Source organism: Simochromis diagramma, unplaced genomic scaffold (genome assembly GCF_900408965.1).
Source record: "Simochromis diagramma unplaced genomic scaffold, fSimDia1.1 OVJJ01000753.1, whole genome shotgun sequence".
Taxonomy (NCBI): Eukaryota; Metazoa; Chordata; class Actinopteri; order Cichliformes; family Cichlidae; genus Simochromis; species Simochromis diagramma.
Genome location: NW_024387523.1, coordinates 10,616,367 through 10,637,757, shown reverse-complemented (window position 1 = coordinate 10,637,757; position 21,391 = coordinate 10,616,367). Strand labels below are relative to the sequence as shown.

Genomic DNA, 21,391 nt, shown 5'->3' with positions numbered 1-21,391 from the left:
GCCTCTAGGGAGGCGATGTGGTTTGGATGGACAGGAGGTGGGGCTTGAGCAGCCACCTGAGGAGACTGGAAGGTAGACAGAGCAGAAAAGATGCCAAGAAACAGTTTCCAGTCCGTAGAAAGATTCAAAAACAAGTGCGAAAGACCAACAATTCTGCTTTTCCTCATTGCTGTTAGTGCTTTTCTAATAAAAACAGGTTCTAGGTCTGAATGACAGTTTAGCTGTGGGCAAAAGGTGACACCAGTAAAATTTTAAAATATAATTTATTTAATAAAATTACTGAGATCAGTAGGAAACTTGTTGAGCTACAAACAGTTAAGGAATAAAACAGTCTAGCATCCCATTTGTGAACACAGAAACAAACTCAAGGCCAGTTATGCCACAAATCAGCTGCACTCCACATGCTGACAACTTCAACAGGGAACAGCAGTTGTCCTCTCAGACCCTCCACCCTGTACGTAGTTGGCCTGCAATCAGCCCAGCCTCAACAAGCTAAGTCTGTCTTCAAACTGCAGCATATGACACATAACAATTAAACCCACCCGCTCAGAGCAATTGTGAAACACACAAAAGCACTCTCGATCCAAGCCTGTTTCCCAAAGCAGATATGGAGGTGAGTTATTATGTAGGGAGTCTACCGTGTTACAGCTGATGTACACATGGGCAAAGTGTCACCATGAGCCAAATACTCAGGCTTCAGGCTGCTCTCAATGCTTCTCTGCGATTTCAGCGGGAGAGGATATCCTTATATTCCTTTAAGTCCCGCCCACCTAAAGGTTCAAGCCTGCTGTTTGCAACAGCAAGCCAATCAGATGTTTGTTATACATTTATATTATATCAATGATGCTTCCACAGATGAGCTGCACTAAAACCCACAGTTAAATTAAAAAAAGGGAGAATCATAGCCTGAGCTACTAAAATAATGATAATCAATGATGGTGTTATTTTACAGATATTTATTTTTAAATATTTGATTATATAGTATTTAGGTTGGAATCTACTATATAAAACATATACTATATGTAATACTACTTCTTTCAAATTAAATCTTTCTCAGATTTTCTGCTGAAAATTAACTGCCTAAACTTTATCAAAAGCTGATCAGCAAAACACAATCTAACACAAGAACTTCTGGTTTAAAGCTACATGACTCTCAAGAGCCTTCTGAGCTAGCAAAAGGAAATGACAGGACTTTAATTTTGTGGTTAGTTGGATAAGTTCACTTTCCAAGAGGTTTCCTTATTTCAGATGGGGTGGGACAACCCCTCAATGATGGTAAATACCCACGCCTGTTTTAAGACTGGCTTACGTGTTGACTCACGTGACCAACAGTGGGTCAACGACCATTAGCACCATGTTCAAGGGTGCTAATGGTCCCCTGCCATGTAGACCTCTACACCATTTGATTATAGAACAGAAGCAAGGATTAGAGACGAAATACCTTTGCAAACTTAATCCAGTTGCCTCTTGTTTTTTCAAACTCTCTGGCAACCATGACCTGGAGAGCTGTGAACCGACGCAAATATTTAAATCCCAAATCAATCATCTTGTGTTTAAAAGTTATTTGCTTCCCTTTCCAGACCAGACCATTAACAATTTCACTAGTGAATAACCCCAGGATACTCAGTCCAATGTGATATAAGGAAATGCCTGCAAAGGACCAGTTAAAATACCATTAAAAATATGTGGATTTTCATACTGATCAGTTGGGAAACTTTTAAAACCTTGATTTTATCAAAGCTGCTCATTTACCTAAAGGGTAAAGCTACAGATGTAGGGGGTTATGAGAGGATGACCTCAAGTGGCAGTGAGTGCTAGGAGACTTTAGTGTGTTCAGGTCAAACAAAGCAAACGATAAGAACAGCCAGTCACTGAAGTCTGTACCTAACTTTATTCAGATAAAACACACAGCTCACTTTCTGCCTCAGAGTGAGCAAACACGTTTCCAGCCCACTGGAGAAGCTCGTCTGGCAAAATAAATCAGAACAGTGGAAAAAAAAGCAGGTTCTTAAGACACATTCAGCACAAAAGCTTTCAAACACCCAGAAAACACACATTTGGTACCCAATGAAACAACAAATATGTTATAACATTCTTATTTTGCATTATCTGAGAATAATAGGTTCATTGTATTACAGTATACTGAAATATACATATACAGCTGTTTTTGTGTTTAAACGGCCCACTAGTTTGTTTTAACCGATGACTACTGATCCCAGAAAAGCAAATTAGCACGTGAAGCAACAAACCGTGTGCTCCCGTTAGCTCCTAATCATGTCCAGAGGCTAAGCAGATTTTTTATTTTTATTTTTTTAAATCTAAGGACTGATTATTTCTAGCTGATGACAAACTAACCAACAACTACTGCCTGTGTTTTTGTGATAGGCAGCTTCAATTTGAAGAAACTAATGAAAGATGACGACTTGAAACACATTTGGCAAACTTTACAGCGACATGTCGGCGACTGTGCTCAAGAACAAATGTGGCGATATCACATCATTAGACCCACCTCACTGAAGGCACGTACAGTCTAGGAACACAAAAAGTACACCATAAAACACCATATAAACACACTACAGCTGTGAATTTTCACTTTACTGCATGATGGTCCAACAATCGATCTGCTCTGTGACAACCGCCCATCTTGGCGATACATTAAAAACTGAAAAAATATATTAAATATTTCATCTGCAATAGAAATCCTTATGTTTGGTTTTTTTTAAAGTGTAACTGAGGTGTGTACCTAAAAAAAACATCAGATTTTTTACTTTTAAATGGATCGTGTGCACGTATATGAAGCAACAAGGTGACAGGTAACAGTACAAACATGAGACACAACACACAGAAGCAGAGACAGACTCTTATATGACACTTTGGAAAGTCTTATGACTTATCAACGGAAGTTTTTAAAGCTACCACTAGGAGGCGCCTGAACTTAAAAAGAGCCCTGAAGATGATGTCAAAGTTCCCACATGCAGCTGTGGTGGATGGAAAGCAGCATGACAGATTTGTGATCATAAATATACAGCAGGACCGCTCCTTAATTACTCTTTTTTTTTTTTTAACCATTTTATATATCGTCTCCTTCAAAATGAAAAATGTATGTGCAAAAACCGTTTGCTCTTCTTTGAGGTCTCAAGTTCAAAAATCAAGATTTTTGGACTAAATTTTCTGCTACGATATACACTTAGTATAATTGTAATAATACACTGCGTTTGTGCTCTTGCCTATAATAAACAGTCTGAGTAAAATCCTGCTCCTTCCTTCTTTATGGCACATGTGTGAGAGAAGAAGAGGAGGAGGAGATCGAGTAGCGTGGTGTGCTCATCTCTGCACCGTCTCCATCCGTCTTTAATAGGTCCAGCGATCATCTCATCTCAGCCCTGATTGTCTGCCGCTCCCAGATTGCTTCATATTGTGTTCGTTCGTCCTCTTTCATCTCCCCGTACAGTACTTTACTCTCAGTTTGTCTATCCATCGATCATTCGATCTTCCCCGGGTCTATGTTGTCCAGATCAATATCTGGCGATGCCACACAACACATGCACAGTTTCTGGGTGTATAGAGATATCGCATCTGTGTGAAGAAAGAAAAAGAAAAATCAGATGGCTGCTCAAGGGTAGCTAATTAGAAAAATTTGCCTTAAGTGTTACTTGTTTAAACTAGTCCAGTGTTAATAGTATAAAAAAGTAGCATTTCTAAACAGTAAGAGTTTTATAAATGTTGTACTATAGAAGCCTTTAGTGTAGGTGGGTTTTATGCTAAACCGAACTATGAAACACTAATTCCAATCCCTTTACAGAGAGTCATAGCATTTCCATACATTTCTATGGTAGCTATAGGAAATATGAGACTGGTATGCTACTTTAAAGAGTTATGAGTAATAACCTAACACAGCCACATTCATTCACAGAGCTTTATACTATAGCTGTTGTCATATTACCACGTGCTAGCTTCAATCCTCTACCTTTGTACCTAGATTTAAGTTTCTTGGGGAAATTCTTCCTTTATAAACCAATTGGGAATTTAAATTTGCAAGGAAGATAAAGGATGCATTTCCCCTCAAAGGGAATAAAAAGCTAGACTGACAGCTTGGCTAGCTTGTTCTAGCCTATGAAAATATGACACTGAGCTCTTGCTGATCTTTCTCAGAGCTAGACCACAAATGTTAAAGGATAAAGCAGTAATAGACAAGTGCTTTAATAAGAAGGCTATCAAATGTGAGTTTCAGAGTTCCCTCAAAGCAAACAAAACCTCTTCTATGATAGGCAGTGCAGTGTTTCTCTTACTGAGCATTTTTCCAAGGAAGGCTGGTCTGGAGCTGCGAGGCAGATGGACACAAATGTAGTAGATCGGTGCCCCAGAAAGTGCCACACCAATCCCCACTAGAGAGTTGACAGTGTCGCTGTAGAGCGGCACCACCACCAGGAATAAGCTGCACAGGCAGTAGACTATTGGGAAGAACAAAGACAGCTACCGAGAGGGAGGAGGAGAAATGGACAAAACAAAAGGATCAGACTGGCATGACTTTAAACATTGTCGCAACTCAAAACAAAAGAGGGTGAACAGTACAATACACTCACTGTTGATGGGTAAACGAAAAAAACTTCACAGACCATGAACAACACTTTACACACTATCTTTAATGTATCCATTTACATCTTGTGCTCATTGGTTTATTTGTCTGTTCACAATCTGATGGGGGCTGTGAGCTGGATGATGTGGTTGGGTGGCTAAGATTATGAGATAAGAAACATTGGCTCACATTCAGAAACAAGATGTTCATACACACAATCTACACTCATCATCCTGCCTAATGCTTTATTTTTATTTTCATTTTTATCTCTGAGCTGACTGCACTAACATGTCTGAGCTAAATTTTACACCTGTTTGCATTTCAAGCTCACTTTGGCTATTAAGAACATTGCATCATTTTTGGTACCTTAACGGGTCGGTGTCGATCAGGATCTTTGATGCGAAGGTAGATCTGGCTGGCTATCGACAGGCCGATGAATAACCAGTAGTTGAAACTGAAGTAGTTGATTAACCGGAAAACATCTGGCACAGTCAAGTACAACAGAGACATGCCACCCTGTGAGAAGACGACCAAAAACAGACACAAATATTACGTTCAAGACAAATACATTCATGACAAAGATGAAGAACCACAAAGATTTACATTAAAATAAAAAAAACATATTGGGATACTTGCATTGAAAAGTAGGGCAGGAATCGGGGTGAAACGTTTAATATGGATCATACAAAGCACATTAGGTAGGTGGCCTTCTCTGGAACCAACGAAAAACAACCTGCGAGAGAAAATGACATTTCAATAAGAACTAAAGTCACTGTGCTGCTGATTGGTTAGTTGGCAATAGGACAAACAAAACAAAACAAAAAACCCATACATTTTGGGAAAAACAGAAATGGAGGCCACTAGATTTAAGAGTTTACCTCGAGGCTGCAATGATTGATGAGTTGAGGCCTCCGTAACAGGAAATCGCCACAGAAAGAGGAATCAGCCAACGAGCCCAGCCCAGCACCTCATCTGCAAATGTCTGAGGAAGCAGCCAAAGTGCTTGTAACTCATTTTCACTTTAGTAAAAATGTGATTCATCAGTGCAGATGTGTGCCACTAATTAAAAGACACGAGAACTAATCCAACAAACTGGCTAATCTGCTTGCGGGAACCCCCTGATGTTTCCTGCTACTCCCCTTTGTTTCCTTTTCAAGAACGGAAGAAAGTGTAAAGCTCACACTGTTACAAATAATCAATGAGTACAAATACTGTCAACAAAAAAAAACTACACAGATCACAGCAGTTTCACAGGACACTTTGTTAGAAAGGAGAGAAAGAAAAAGTTACCAGCTAGAAAGAGAAGAACAGCAGGAACTGAGAAAGATGTTATACTGTGATGCCACTTTGAAACCTCTGAGTGGATTTTCTTTGTTCATATTGTGACCTAAGCTGTTGCCAAAAGCTTGACTCGACAACGATGTGGCATCGCTCATTTTAACCCACTCAAAACCCAAACATGCCTGAGGTGCATTATATTAGTGATATAATCAAGTTTAGGTACAAACATCATCATGTTTTAGTGTGGCGCTGAGTTGCAAAGTACAACCAGCGCACAATGAGATTCGACATCATTAATCTCCAAAACCTGACTAAACATTTTGCTGCATCTCACAGTTTCATTACAACAGGGCAGAAAACCCCTGGCTTAATGACAGAGCATTAGTAAACCATTAGAATAAAAAAAAAGAGATTAGCAAATACCACTGACAAGTACAAATCTTCCTCCTCCCTGCACTAATCACATCATGAGCTCTCCTCCTGTTCCTGTGTGGCGCGCTAACCTCTTTAGCTAAATGAGGTTCCTGTCATCTCGACTCCTACAGTCTTGCATGACCAAGAGGGAGTACCAAAGCCAGATGCGAGAGGCAGTGGCTGTTAGATGGACTCAGAGAGACGACAGTCAAACACAGGAGGGACAGATCACATCCTCCTACCTCTAAGAGGGTGAGCAGAGGCTGTAAATACTGGTATGTGATAGGGCTTGTATGCAGATATGTACACAAAGTGACTCTAGTACAGAGCTTTGGACTCACCACAGCAACAGCTTCACTGTTGAGCACTGTATCTGCGTCCATGACGACATAGTAAGCTATGTTGGTCAAGATATAGATCACTGTGACGATGGGCATTGAAATGGCAATGGACAAGGGGAGATTCCTGCAATGGAAAAATAGGAGGTGGTATCCATTAAGACTGTTAGATTTAAACTACTTAGCAATACAGCAGTGTGAAAACATGTTTGCCCCCTTCCAGATTTCCTAGTGTTTTGCATATTTGTCACACTTACATGTTTGATGTTTAATATTAGACAAAGATAACCTGATGAAATACAAAAAGCAGCTTTTAAATGACGATTTCATTGATTAAGGGACAAATGTTCAATCCAATCCAAACCTATCTGGTCTCGTGTGAAAAAGTAATTGCCCATCTTGTTAAATTATGAATTAACTGTGATTAACTGCATTTTTTGGAAAGCTGAGTTCAGTTTCACTAAACACACTCAGGCCTGATTATTGGCAGACCTGTTGAATCAGGAAATCACTTAAATAGAACCTGTCTGGCAAGGGCTAGTTATGCCACAGCACGCTAGATCTAAAGAAACGCCTGACAAACAAACATTGACATCCGTCAGTCTGGAAAGGTTACAAAGCCATTTCTAAGGCTTTGGGACTCCAATGAACCACATTGAGAGTCATTATACACAAATGTAGAAAACCTGGAACAGTGGAGAACTTTCACCACCAGGAGTAATCGGTAGGGGTGGGCGAATATGCTCGATGTTTCCACGTACGACGGATAAAATGGTTTTATCACAACCATCGAGTAAAAACTGCAATGGAAATATTAAGCTGTCTGCATGTAATTCACTGTGAGTTTGTTTTTCTCCCACACACTGTGAATGCATCATTAATAACCCCCTCCCAGATACCTGGCGCACTGCCCTTAGCGTGTGTGTTTATAAACAACCAGATAGGGAAAGATATGAGGACAGTGGGAGTTTCAGATGAGTGAAGGAATGAGACTTTCTGTGGTTTTTGTTTTTGGAGGCTATTTAAACATATCGCGATGTGTATCGTGATACAGCCAAAACAAATTTCGTGACATTTAGATATTCCTGCTGACGACTCATCCGGGATTTCACAAAAGAATGATGAGTGGGCCAAAATTCCTCCACAGCGCTGTGAAAGACTCACTGCCAGTTACCGCAAACGCTTAATTTAGCACTGCAGCTATCGATTATTTTAGTAATCAAGTAATCGCTCAGTTATTCCATCAATCAATCAAGAAATTAGATAAGAAATATTTTTTCTCTTATTATTGAGCAATAACAAATATACACAGGTTTTTTCAAAATGAACTGTTGATTGCAATTTTTCAATCTGAAAAATGTTATGAAAGCCTCGAAATTAATCTGGTCTTGTCACGGTCCTGGGTCGGTGTCCCAGTGTTTTGAGTTTCTTGTGTCTCTGAGTTTTTGTATTATGCTCTTAGTTCTTTGTTGCCCCAGTTTATTCTATAGTCTAGCGTCTTAGTTTGGCTTTCTTGTATTCTGTTTAGTTTTCTGAGTATTTAGTAGCTGCCCTCTGTGTCTCTTTGTTGTTGTTCTGTGTTTCTTAGTTGCTCTGTCTCCCCTAGTCAAGTCTGTGTCTGTGCTACTTCCTGTTTTACTTTGAAGGTCTGTGTCTCATGTGAGTGTATCCTACTTTGCTTCCTTGTCTCATCAATTCTGATTTCCCCCAGCTGTGCTCTCCTGTGCTCCTAACATATCCTGGATATGGAGACCTGAGCACACAAACACACAAGCTCAGGTCTGAAGCACAAACGGAAGCCTAGTTATTTATATAGTTTCGATCAAACAGCCTAGTTGGTTTCATTTTCCAGCTGCAAAAGCATGCTTATGCAAAAGCATGCAGTTTCCCGTCAGCACTTTTTGGCACAGAGTGTACTCAGCGTTAGGCCTTTCTTATATAAAGCAATATAATCAGCATATAAACATTTAAGATGATAAATTTAAACCTCAACACTAGTGAGTTTGCGTTTGGGTCCAATTCCTGCCTGCACACAGCCGAAACATGACAGGTCTAGTACACCCCATGCCCCCCTTTAGATTCACCCCTGCTTCAAGCATCAATAGGATGGCTGCTCTTAGTTAAATTATACAGCTTGCTGTATAATTTAAACATGGTATCAGATTAACAATTAACAATTCACCTCTATATCTTAATACAACTTCTTGAGGCTTACTGCAGATTCTCCACTGTGTAAAGCAAACAGCGATGGATGGAGCAGCTATAAAGTGTGATTTTTTTTCCATGTCAGAGTTTGTCATTACTTTTTCCCAGTAATGGTTTTATTGGCGATTGCAGGAACAGCGCTGCTGTTTTGGTTGCTAGAAACACATCTTCTCTCACTTAACCAGAGCTCACGTCTTGGTAATGGCTTCGTTTGCTCTTCACGGTGTGCAAACAGACTCCAGCTCCTCGTTAAACTGTGCCAGCGTCAACATGACTGCTGCTGTTGTGTTACCAATGTTTCTGTTTAAGGCTGCGGGCTGTGTGGACTCAATGTTGTCAGCTTTTTTATTCACGTGCTGCTCCTAAATTTGTTTGCATTGCAGGTGTGATTTTAGTCACAAATGTGGATGAAGTGCTCCCACTTCCACGACGACAGCATTGAAGCAAAGAATTTGTGTCGAGAATTTTTTTATAATCGAATTACTCAAATCATCGCAGCCCTAGCTTGCAGTTGTTGCTGCTAAAGGTGGTCCAAGCTGTTATTAGGTTCAGGGGACAATCACTTCTTCACACAGGCCCATGTAGGTTTGGATTTTTTCCCCACTTAATAATAAACACCTTCATTTAGAAACTGCATTTTGTGTTTACTTGTGTTATCTTTGTCTAATATTTACATTTATTTGATGATCTAAAATGTGTGAAAAACATACAAAAAAAAAAAAGAGTGCACAGAAATTCAATTGCCTTGTATTTCTGTGTGAAGCACTTTGTGATCTTGGTCTTCAAAGGTGCTATATAAATAAAATGTAACTTTACTTACTTCACAAACACTTTTTTCACACCACTTTATGTATACAAATCGAAAGCACAACCAGGAATAAAGGATTTTAATGATTACTGTAAAACGAGCATTATAAATACAAGATTGCGTACCTCTCTGGGTTCTTGATCTCCTCTGTAATGAAGTTGAGCGTATCCCAGCCAGAGTAAGAGTAGAGTGCTGAATAAAGGGCCAGGGCCATATCACCAGGATTCAGGTTGGAGTCTTTGAAAGAATCCTCAAAGTTCTGGTTAAAACCTACAACAACACAAGGTATACATTATAAATATATCCCATTTTTTTATTTTCATAATAAAGAAATATATTATTCAAATTGTATGGTGTGTTTTTTTTTTACTTTTCTCACTTAAGGGAGAGAGGAACAGTTCATTTAGCTACACAACACCCTAACCATGCCCACAGTTTAACTTTTAAATGACTTTGATAAATGTATTTTAACAGATCTCATCCAGCTGTATTTGTAATTACTATTATTGTTATCATCAGTATTAAATAAGCACCATGTTTTGAGCCTTAGAACATATGTTGTCTAAGGACCAATTGGTAGCCTTAATAGTTGTTTTCTAAATAGAGACTATTCAGGGATCCTACCTTGTCCCAGCCTAACCAGTCCGGCAATGATGATGACAATTAGAGCAATGACCTTTGCAAAAGTAGAGATGACCTGAAGAATGGCACCCCACTTCACTTTCATGCAGTTCACAAATGTGAGCACACCTGATGGAAAGAAAGAAGCAGTAAAAAACTACAAAAGTAGTAGAAAACTACAGCTCTAGAAAAGCTTGCAGCTAGAGAATGTAGCTAAAGGGTACAAGTCACTCCTCCTCATATAGAACTGACACGGCACCACCCAAATACCACCGGGTTCATTCAGACCCTGTGAGGAACACCCCTGTAAAAAATGAATCTCACTGTGTGCTTCTATTAATTCCATCACATAGTCCCATCATCTGCTCTATCACTCGATGTTCAAGTCAAACCACATGCATAAGAAGCCCATTTCAAATGACACATTTCATATGGGCGCCATGCAAGTTATTCCAAATGCAGCATGCGTGTTCCAGTAGTGCTGCAGCCAACAGACCATTTTAAACACCTTTCTCCTACTTGCACAGGAGACAAAGATGCATTTAAGACTTCCTCCTAATTAAGACTCTCACTGTATGCACTGCAATTTACAGGGGCGTGATGTAAAACAGTACAATCTAATACAGTAAACAACTGTATATGAACTTTCCATTGCTTTGGTTTAAAAAACAAACAAACAAACAAAACTAATTTTTTGTGTGTTACAATGCTCTATTGCCAGCTCTTTAACTGAGCTGTCTACAGAAATTAGCACAGAGGTACAGAAACAGATGGGATGTGGTGATGTGCAATTTTTCACGTGCTTTATCAGCACACTATTTTTGCTGGGGTTGAAGAAATCTCTCCCTAATTATGTCAAAAAAGATTTAAACCAACACTGCATGGATACAAGCTTAAAACTACATAACACACTTACACCTTTACAACGTCCATGCAAACATAAATAGCAGGTAAAATAAATTATGTGAGTGATTAATAGCGAAAGAGGCTTACATATGATGACAGCAGCAATAAGACGGACGGCATCGTAGGGGGCTAAACAGGTGGGGTAGAAAGGCTGGACCAGGTAATTGGAGAAGGTCAGGGCTATCACAGCTTGACAAGCCGGCTCTACAATCATCAAGGATGTCCACAGTCTACAGAGACATTTTTTTCATCTTAATTATCGCTTCACGTAACGCTTACAGTAGGCAGGTTTAGTTTATTTACACTGAGTAATGTCAACCTTTGTTTCCGTCTACCATTTAATCCCAGTACAGCACATGCCTGAGTAGTTTATTGTGTTAGTAGAAGGGCTCAGCAGTGCACTGCTGAAACAACATACCGAATAAAAGCCAAGAAACCACCAAAGGCTTCAAGGATATAGGCATAGGAGGCACCAGATTTACGGATGGTGGTACCAAGCTCAGCATAGCATAACGCTCCAAACACAGAGAATACCCCTCCGATGGCCCACACGACCAGGGACATCCCAAATGAGCCAGTGTACATAAGGACTCCCTGCAGGGTAACACAGGAGAGGAGATATTAAATACACACACACACACACACACACACACACACACACACACACACACACACACACACACACACAGACACACACAGAAGGCAGTGAACCAGCTGTCATTTGAACAAATGTGCCTAGTGATCTAAGATCTAATGTAAATATAGAAGACTGCTCAACCCTAAACTGGACAGCTGTAATACACGTCATCAACAAAAACTGAAGTCCTTCAATTTCAGATTTCTTTAGTAATTAAGGTGCATTTTACAGAGAAAGCATTTAGATTTTACTGCTCTGCAACGTTTAAACCACAATAAAAACTCAACCACCCACCCCCCAAAAAAGGGAGAGACCTACCTTAGGCGAGACAAAGATGCCTGAGCCGATCATGTTTCCCACAATGAGACAGACACCATGAAGGAGGGAAATCTCCTGCTTCAGCCGCATGCCACTACCCTGAGACGCCGTGTCTACATCAGCAACCATTTTGAGGAATTTACAGCCTTTGGCCTCAGCTCAGATGAGATTGACAAGGAAATGATGGGAATGACAAAGTAGTCAAAGACTAGAACAAATAAGAGGTAGAAAAACTGAACAAAGAGGTGCGGGCCTATCACACGAGAAAGGAGGGATTGAGGTGTTGAGTGTCACTGAATGGCTCGAGCTATTGCATGTCTCTAACACTCATTGAAATCCAAGAGGTGCTTCTCTCGGACAATCTGTAAAAGAAACAAGCACACACTGTCTCACAGAAGGGAATTTATTATTAGTATAGTAAACAGTTTTGCTGAGCAGATATGAGTTAAGTGATCCCAGTTCAGTATGTCATCATACACACATCTCTGTTATCTTCCATAAATGAATGCCTTTCTTTATATATGAAGTGCTTTGGGTTCAAATAGCACCGTGAGTGAAATGTTTCCCACACTGCTCTTTCCCATAGATATTACACATTAACTAGAGGTGGGAGTAGGGCTGGGCTATATCATACCGTTCACAGTAATACTGGTGTAATGTTGGGCAACGATAAGAAAATGAAATATCGCGATAGAATATGGGTAAAACGCGCATTCGCAGTGCCTTTGTTTACATACGCACATGGCGGCGACGCAGAATGAGAAGAGCGAAAGTGGATCGTTGAATGAAGCGGATGGACCAGAACTGGTTTGTAAATATACTGCAACTTCAGTGGTGTGAAACTGGTTTGGCTTTCATCCGTCAGATACACAACAAAGCACTATTTTTGGTAGAGCATGCTAGCGGGCCGTCGTTACTACCGTGTTTTTTGGGAAATACGGCACACTTAAAATCAATCCTTTGATTTTCTGAAAATCGACAGTGCCCCTTATAATCCCGTGTGCCTTATGTATGAATTCTGGTTGTGTTTACTGACCTCGAAATGATTTTATGTGGTACACGGCGCTCGAAAATCTGTCAAATGTTTCAGTACGACTTTGCTAAGCTACGAACCCGCACTGCTTGATGGATTGTCGGAGCATTACGTTTATCGTAGGCAGGAGTCTCGCAGAGTGATACGTACAGTGCTTCAACATAATATTACCGTATTGTGTGTATAACCTCTTTTTAAGTTTTGTGGATATTATACATGGTTATGCTGAGGATATGTCGGCCAATTTCCACCGGAAATGCCTTTTGATTAAACTGTCAGCAAGGAATTTGCATTTGCACTGTTAATTTTTTATATAACTTTAATGCACATAAAAAAGCTGCTTCTTTAAGTGAAAATACATTGATGGTTGTTTTTTTTTTTGCACTAATAAAGTTTAGGAGTTGTAAAGTATTTTGTCTAGTGTCAATTATATCGTCAATTATATCGTTATCGCAAATTTTCAAATGTATATCGTGATAAATATTTTTGGTCATATCGCCCTGCTCTAGGTGGGAGTCACCTGACACCCAACGATACAATATTATCACAATGAAATGAGATGGTCAAGCAGACCAACACTGTCAAGAAAACCTGCTATAAATGTTTCCATCAGAGGGAGTCAGTCTACTACTAGCCTGATATCAGTATGCAAACGAATGGGGTCAAGTTGGCAATTACATGCAATCAGGTGACCTGTGCAATCACCTTGTGATCAAAAGACTTTGTGAGTCTGAAACACTGCCAACCCACCTGTGGGTGACCATTTAGTCACCATTGCAGAATGTGAAAATAAATTCAACACAATCACCAGGAAACAAGCAACTTTTAGTAGATTTCAAAGTGCTTTAACTCAATTCAAACGTGTACTGTAGAAAGAGGGAATTTGTGACTTTTATGTGCTTGCTGGAAGGTAGCATGACAAGAGCAACGACTACAGTGACTCCAGACATGCTTGCAGAAGTATAGGACAAGTATGACTATCAAATTGACATGTGGACACTGAGCACTTTGTAACTTTGTAACTGTTGCTATAAAACTTCATATTTAGCCATGTATTTTAAAATCTCGCATTTAGAACTATGTAACTTCTATATAGCCTTTTGAAATCGGATGATTCTTTTTGAAATACTCTGTATAATACGAATGTCATACATTTGATCAGCTGCATTTATAATTCCTATCACTCTGCTCGTCAGTGCATCCAAGAACATTTCCAAATCAGAGCCAAACAACCAACCAACAGCCAGGCTGTGATAACTACATCTTGTATGCGTCGGCTTAAAGATTTATATTTCCCTGTTGCAATATTACATCTAGCTTGCTCGCCTTCAGCAGTCAGTCACATTCTGGTCAGTACTGTTTAACAAATGGCTCCATGGTGTATCGCTTTAAACCTTTGTCTAACAAGTGAAAGCGTCCTGGTTCGATCCCAGGAGGAGACAAATCCCTTTGGGGCTGTTGCCAGTGGAACAACTCTCAAATCAACCATGAATAAGGAAACAACAACAGCAGCTTATTTCACAGGCATCCAGCTCCCCAAACTAGTAAATCTTGAATAACCAGCTGTCAGCCACGGGTCCTTTCATTCCCACGCGACTTTGGTTTTCAGACTGCAGGGTCGGACGACACGGTGCAATCAAAATGGAGCGAGTTCCACTTTTATTGCACCTCATTTACCCATTATCTGTTCTCTTATATCATCTAATAGCACTGGCTTCATAATTCATCACTGAATGTGAGCAAAGTTTAACTTAATTTGTATATTTTACATTCTAACTTCCCATACAGAAAAGCAGTGCCTCGCTCACTCTCTCCTCTCATCAGTGTGTATTCACAGAGAAAAAGAGATCTAACCTTACATAATCCTGCCGCTTTGTCTGTAGCACACCGTGTGCTTCATAAGCAGGTGCTATGTTACTAAAAAGTGAAGCAAACTACTCATCCCGCCTCCTTCAGCCTGGATCAGTTCATGGGAAGAGGCACTCAAAAGCAAGCGTTGGACTGAAACACTGAGCCAAATCAAATTTCACCTTTACTAACTAAACACATCTTTCTTGGAAGCACATGCACAAATACATTAAAGCACTATGAAGAGCTCCATGAGTTGGATCCCCAGGAAGAAACAACACTCATATTACACTGAAGATATATAACATGGAAGAAAACTTTAAATATGTTCACTGAGGGTATCCAATGGTGTAACAACTGAAAGAAAATAGGTTTCGATGTGTTTCGAAACTGAACCACAGAAACAATGCACATTAAATCTTTGTGGCTCCCAACATCATCACCATCCCAATGTTTTTATGTGTCTAATATAGAAGACAGACGTTTGATGCCCTTCCAATTAAAATGACATTCTGATTGGAAGCGTGCTGTACTCTCAGCCATCAGCTTTTGGTGCAACTTTACCTTAATCTTTCAGTCAAAAAAAAAGTAGATAAAAAGATTAATTTAAGCAATGTGTTTATTAAATGTGTGTAATTGTTGACAACTCCTTGGATTTTGAATCAGCTCTGTAGGTCTATATTCACCTTTTAAATCATGTCTGAGGTATTTCATGGTTTTTGTCAAGTCCACTGTGAACTTTTTTTTTTTCCATTTTAATCTTGTTGTTTGTTTATATTGCCAGCTATTGCTGTTCCAGTGAGAGTGTGAAGTGGTTAGAATGAGATATGCACCCCCAAGTCTGAGGCCATGGTCCTCAGCTGGAAAAGTGTGGAATGCCCACTCCACGTCAGGGGCGAGTTACTCCACAAAGTTGAAGAGGTTAAGTATCTAGTGGTCTTGTTCACGAGTGAGAGGAGAGGGAGATCAACAGACGGAATAGTGCAGCGGCTGCAGTGATGCGGAAACTGTACCGATCTGTCAAGGTAAGGAGCGAGCTGAGTGTAAAAGCAAAGCTCTTGATTTACCAGTTGAGCTATGTCTCTACTTTTACTCATGGGCTTTGGGTAGTGACTGAAAGAAAGGGATCCTAGATATAAGCAGCGGAAATGAGGTTTCTCTGATGGGTAGCTGGCCTCTCCCTTAGAGATAGAGTGAGGCCATCTGGGATAGGCTCAGAGTAGAGCCACTGCTCCTCCGCATCAAAAGGAGCCAGATGAGGTGGTTTGGACATCTAACAAGGATGCCTCCTGGGTGAGGTGTTCTGGGCATGATCCATCAGAAGGAGGCCCTGGGGCAGAAACAGGACACACTGAATAGATTATATATCTTGCTTGGCCTGGGAACGCCTCTGTGTTCACCCAGTGAAGCTTAAGGAGATGACTGGGGAGAGGGAGTTCTGGGATTTTGGATGGACTTTATGGATGGATGGGTGTTCCTATGTGCAGATTTTCCATCTTTTGAAACCTCAAATGTTAATACTACCATAACTGGAAACCACTTTGGGTCAACTATAATAACAGCAGCAACCTTACATAATTTGACAAAGCTAAATCTCCTGAATATCCCTTTTTTTGTTCATCTTAAATTTACTCAATTTAATAACAAACATTTCATTGCTTTTCTCTATTGGATGCAGTGTTTTTGGTGAAACCAACAAGCAACGTTGAGCATTGCTCATTAGTAAAGTTGATTACTGCCTAAAATGATAAGTCTGAAATCATCTGAAAGTAAGGAGCAATCATCTTTTCAGAAAATAATTTCTTTGGATGTCACAACTGGACCTTCTGGTCTGAGGAGGTCTGGCGCCATGTGTCCCGTTATTGGTCCAATGAAATTATGCTAGCATCTGTTCGTTAAGGTAATGCAGATGCTCCCCCCCCCCCCATACCACAGCCTCAAAACCCATCTCTAGGGGAAATGGTTATGCTCACCAAAATAACATTTTCTGTGAATTTATCCCATGTTCATAAGAACAACAGAATAGTAACTCGATTAAACTATCAGTGTCAAGAACAAGACCGTGTAGAAGAAACCTGATGTACAAGTCAACCTCCATATGGAGTTACTGTGAGTGTAATGTATGAATCAAAATGCACAAAATGATTACGTAGGCCTCATAACAGCAAAGACACACAATGCCTGACACTGACGCCTTACTGCTATTAAAGTCTGGATATCACTTTACTGAAATGTTCATTCCTTAGACATCTAGTAGGAAATATAAAACCATCAACATGAATGCCTTGTGCCATGTTTAAAATCAATTTTGAACACTATTCTAGACCTTTCTGCAACTCATAAATATCGCCAATAAGTTTAACATAGCAAAGTGTTCATTCTTTTATGTGTTCTCATCTCTTTCCCTTCATACTCAAGTGAAGCTGCACTTACTCAACTTTAGTTTTTTAACTGTACAAAGTGAATACATTTACCCCACTTACACTTTAAGATAATTCTGATAACATAGAAAACACTCCACTGCACACTCATCTCTGAACTCAAAACAAGAGTCTGATCCCCTTTCTGTTATTAAGTCTTTATACTTCAGGGGGGAATCTACGTTGTAGCTATAGCAAAGCCCCTACAAAAACCGACCAACATAACATGCAGCATAATTTAACATGCGCCTCTCTGAAAATGTAACTACATGATAACAATAACTGGCTCTATATAGGGGTTAATAATCATAGTATCAATATAAGGACTCACAAATATTATTCATTCTTATTCACAAATCCTGGGAGCAGATTGCTGAAACTATTGGAATGGAGGTGAGTGAATGTGTTCACATTGAGAGGAAACTGGGTGGACACAGAAGACCCGCCTAAATAAGGGCCAAAGCTGTTGTCTGTTTTCTGAGAGATCTACTAAATGATGCTCAGGATGTTGCAAGAGTCTGTTGTGGTCAGGCAGGTCTGACGTTAGGTAGCAATGTGAGTGTGGAGTTGGACTCTAACAGAGGTTTGGGAAATAACGATGCTGCCCAAGTTATTGTCGGTATCGCAGAACTGGCTATTATGCAATAATGCTTACGCTGTGTGGACCGTGCAGCATGTATTTTTTTTTAGTTTGCTGATTGTTAAAGGTTTTATACTCAGCATCTGCTCTGTGCATAGTGAACACCACGTCGGATTTTAATAATAGCACTTGAGGCACGTCGGGCTCGTTAAACGCATGTTTAAACCGTTGGGGGAGTTTTTGTCGCTGATTTTACGCTGCATTCATTTATTGACTCCTGACGCAAACTTGCTAGCGACTTGCATTTCCTTTCACTCTCGACTCCGTCATTTTCCGCATGTTAAGTGAGAAAGGGCGAATGCAAATTTCAGACCTAGCTTTTAAAGGAAGTACAACTTCCACTAGTACTCCCAACTCAGTTTAAAAGTAGTGGTGATTGTAAACCCTTCTAGCCTATGATCCAGATAACTTCCCGCTACTAAAAAAAGGCCGGCAGAGAAGATTAGACCGACTTCTTTGCCTTTTGTGTCATTACGACTCCGAGCAGTGTAGCTCTGCGCGCTTCCGCACGGGGCATCCACCATTCTGTAAGGCACACAAAAAGCAATGTAGTCACTAATTAGTGGTTCATCTCCCATATTAGCCATAGGCGGGAATGTTCAACACGCAATTGTTTAGTTTCAGCCACCAAATTATACCACATCAACCCCAAAACGCGCTCGCGCCCTGTTAACACGCAAAGACAACGGTTTTTGTTACCAATGATTAGGAATGATAGCTCTGTTAGCCCCGGCCCGACACACACTCAGTGAAAGAGGAGAGGGGTGAAAAGCGCGTCTTGTCTCGCCTACTTTAAATCTCCAGCTCACACTGTTATGTAAACGAAACACTCAGTCACCATGTAAGAAGAGTCCGCATTAAACTAGTTGCCGGGCGGCTCCACGTGTGCCAACAGAGCTAATGACGACGAACACGCATGATGCTGCAGATGTACATGCTAGCATTAGTGTGCGCGTGAAAGACACGTAGCGACGGTTAACTTCGACTGAAACGACTCCTGTCCGCGTGCCCACCTAGTCTCTACATCTACAAAGGTAGTGAAACCTCTACTGTGAAGTCAGGCAATTTACCTTTTAGCTGAAGCGAGCGGTGACTCAAGGACCGTCCTTGGGATTTCCAGTCACCAACTTGTGCCGCTCCACATTTTAGGCAAGCAACATCTGTAGCTGGCTCCTCCTAGCCAACCTCCCACCATACGTGACCCTATACGTTCAAAAGCAGAAGCCTTTCTGTGAACAGCAGAGAACATTGCATAAGATACTTTAATAAATATCAGAGGAAATAAAGTTCATCGCGTGTCGCTTCTCACCCTATTGTTAGCATTTCGGGTGAGCGATGAATTGATCTGTTTGAAGAGTAGACAGTAAGACAGTTGAAGCTCTGTCAAGCAATGAAAATGGATTTTTTTTTCTTTAGATCTGGAGACTGTGGGTGGGTACACTGTAGTCATAAAAGATGGACCAGTAATCATATAGACTGTAGCTTTTTAAGTAATGTTTAGTTGATTTTAAAGGGCTCAAAGTGTGCCAGGAAAATACTCCCCACACAGGGGCGGATCTAGAAGGGTGGCATGTGCCACCCTAAAATGATCACTTGCCATCTTGGTTTTGAATATGACAATGTTGTTTATTAAAAAAAGATAGCATTAACACTTTGAGCCTAGCTACAGTTAACCCTGAATATATTGCATAATGTTACCCCCCACCACCACCACCAATATTAACAAATGGTTCAGCCCATAGCACAGAAAATTGTTAATTTAAGCATGTAACAATTTGATTTTTTTTCTAACAAAAAACAGTGAAACTTAAGTTATACTTGTGTCTGTAAATGAACCGCCCCATGTGGTATAGCTTTCTGTGGATTTTGATTGTATAAATATATTCATTTATTTCTTATAAAGGCTATACAGTGCATAAAATCAAAATGCACATGTTTTATGTAACTGAAATGTTTAATTATGAGGGCTACAGAAAATAATTAAGTTATAGTTAAGTTATACATCCATTCGCTTATCCTTTTCAGGGTCGCGGGGGGCGCTGGAGCCTATCCCAGCTGTCATAGGGCAAGAGGCAGGGTACACCCTGGACAGGTCGCCAGTCTGTCGCAGGGCCAACACACAGGGACAGACAACCATTCGCACTCACATTCATTTGCACCTAGTGACAATTTGGATTATCCAATTAACCTATCCCCACAAGCTGCATGTCTTTGGACGGTGGGAGGAAGCCAGAGTACCCGGAGGGAACCCACGCAAACTCCACACAGAAAGACCCCGGCCTGATGTTGGAATTGAACTCAGGACCTTCTTGCTGTGCGGCAACAGTGCTAACCACCGTGCCACTATGCTGTCAAGTTATACAGTATTTATATAATATTTATATGAAACGTGTATATTTACTACATTTGAATCATTTTAACCATAATGGGGTGGCTTTATTTCGCCACCCCATTTCATTTCCATGCCACCCTAAGAAAATTTCTCTAGATCCGCCCCTGTCCCCACACCGTTACACCACCAGCACGAGCCTGAACTGTTGAGCCTATCCCTACTATCACAGGGCGAGTGGCAGGGTACACTCTGACAGGTTGAAAGTCTTACACAGGGCAAACGCAGAGACAGACACCCTTTATTTCATGTTATTTACATTTTTCCACTCTTCTGCTGTTCAGTTTTGGTGAGCCCATGGGAATTATACCATCAGTTTCCTGTTCTCAACTGACAGCAGTGGCACCAAGTGTGGTCTTCTGCTGCTGTAGCCCATCTGCTCTTCAGAGAGACTTTTTCACCCAACTGCTGCTCACTGGATATCTTCTCTTTTTGAGACCAAAATAATTTAAATCTTCTTTCTTTCAAATTATGCTGGTCAATTAAAACTTCAGCAGGTCGACCCGTACTGATTTACAGCCATGTGATTGGCTGATCAGATATTTGCATTAATGAACTATTGAACAGGTTTATGTAATAAGTAGTAGCTGTACATCAGTAGAATCCCATAAATAATAAAACAACAAATAGAAAGGATGAAGAGGCTCAAACCGTTTACTAGGTTAAAGTTATTTTACTTTAGCCTAGTAGATGGTTTGAGTTGTAAATTGTGTTGGTAGGCCTTCACATTCATAGTGAGTGGCGATCGTGGCTCAAGAGTTGGGAGTTCGCCTTGTAATCGAAAGGTTGCCGGTTCGAGCCCTGGCTTGGACAGTCTTGGTCATTGTGTCCTTGGGCAAGACACTTCACCCGTTGCCTACTGGTGGTGGTCAGAGGGCCCGGTGGCGCCAGTGTCCGGCAGGCTCGCCTCTGTCAGTGCGCCCCAGGATGGCTGTGGCTACAATGTAGCTTACCATC

The 21,391-nt window shown here is 40.6% G+C and overlaps 1 protein-coding gene across 1 annotated transcript; it reads right to left on the bottom strand.

Annotated features, from left to right (window-relative positions):
- Positions 1 to 1,868: 1,868 nt before the first annotated feature.
- si:dkeyp-120h9.1 (uncharacterized protein LOC566469 homolog) lies at positions 1,869 to 19,274 on the bottom strand. Its single transcript, XM_040020942.1, has 12 exons — positions 19,116 to 19,274; positions 12,105 to 12,466; positions 11,568 to 11,743; positions 11,237 to 11,379; positions 10,247 to 10,372; positions 9,748 to 9,892; positions 6,613 to 6,736; positions 5,455 to 5,558; positions 5,213 to 5,309; positions 4,943 to 5,092; positions 4,290 to 4,473; positions 1,869 to 3,576 (listed from the first exon to the last, which is right to left on the bottom strand). Exons 2-12 carry the CDS (start codon positions 12,231 to 12,233, stop codon positions 3,482 to 3,484), a joined length of 1,473 nt encoding a protein of 490 aa, XP_039876876.1. The 5' UTR covers positions 12,234 to 12,466; positions 19,116 to 19,274; the 3' UTR covers positions 1,869 to 3,481.
- Between the last annotated feature and the right edge of the window lie 2,117 nt (positions 19,275 to 21,391).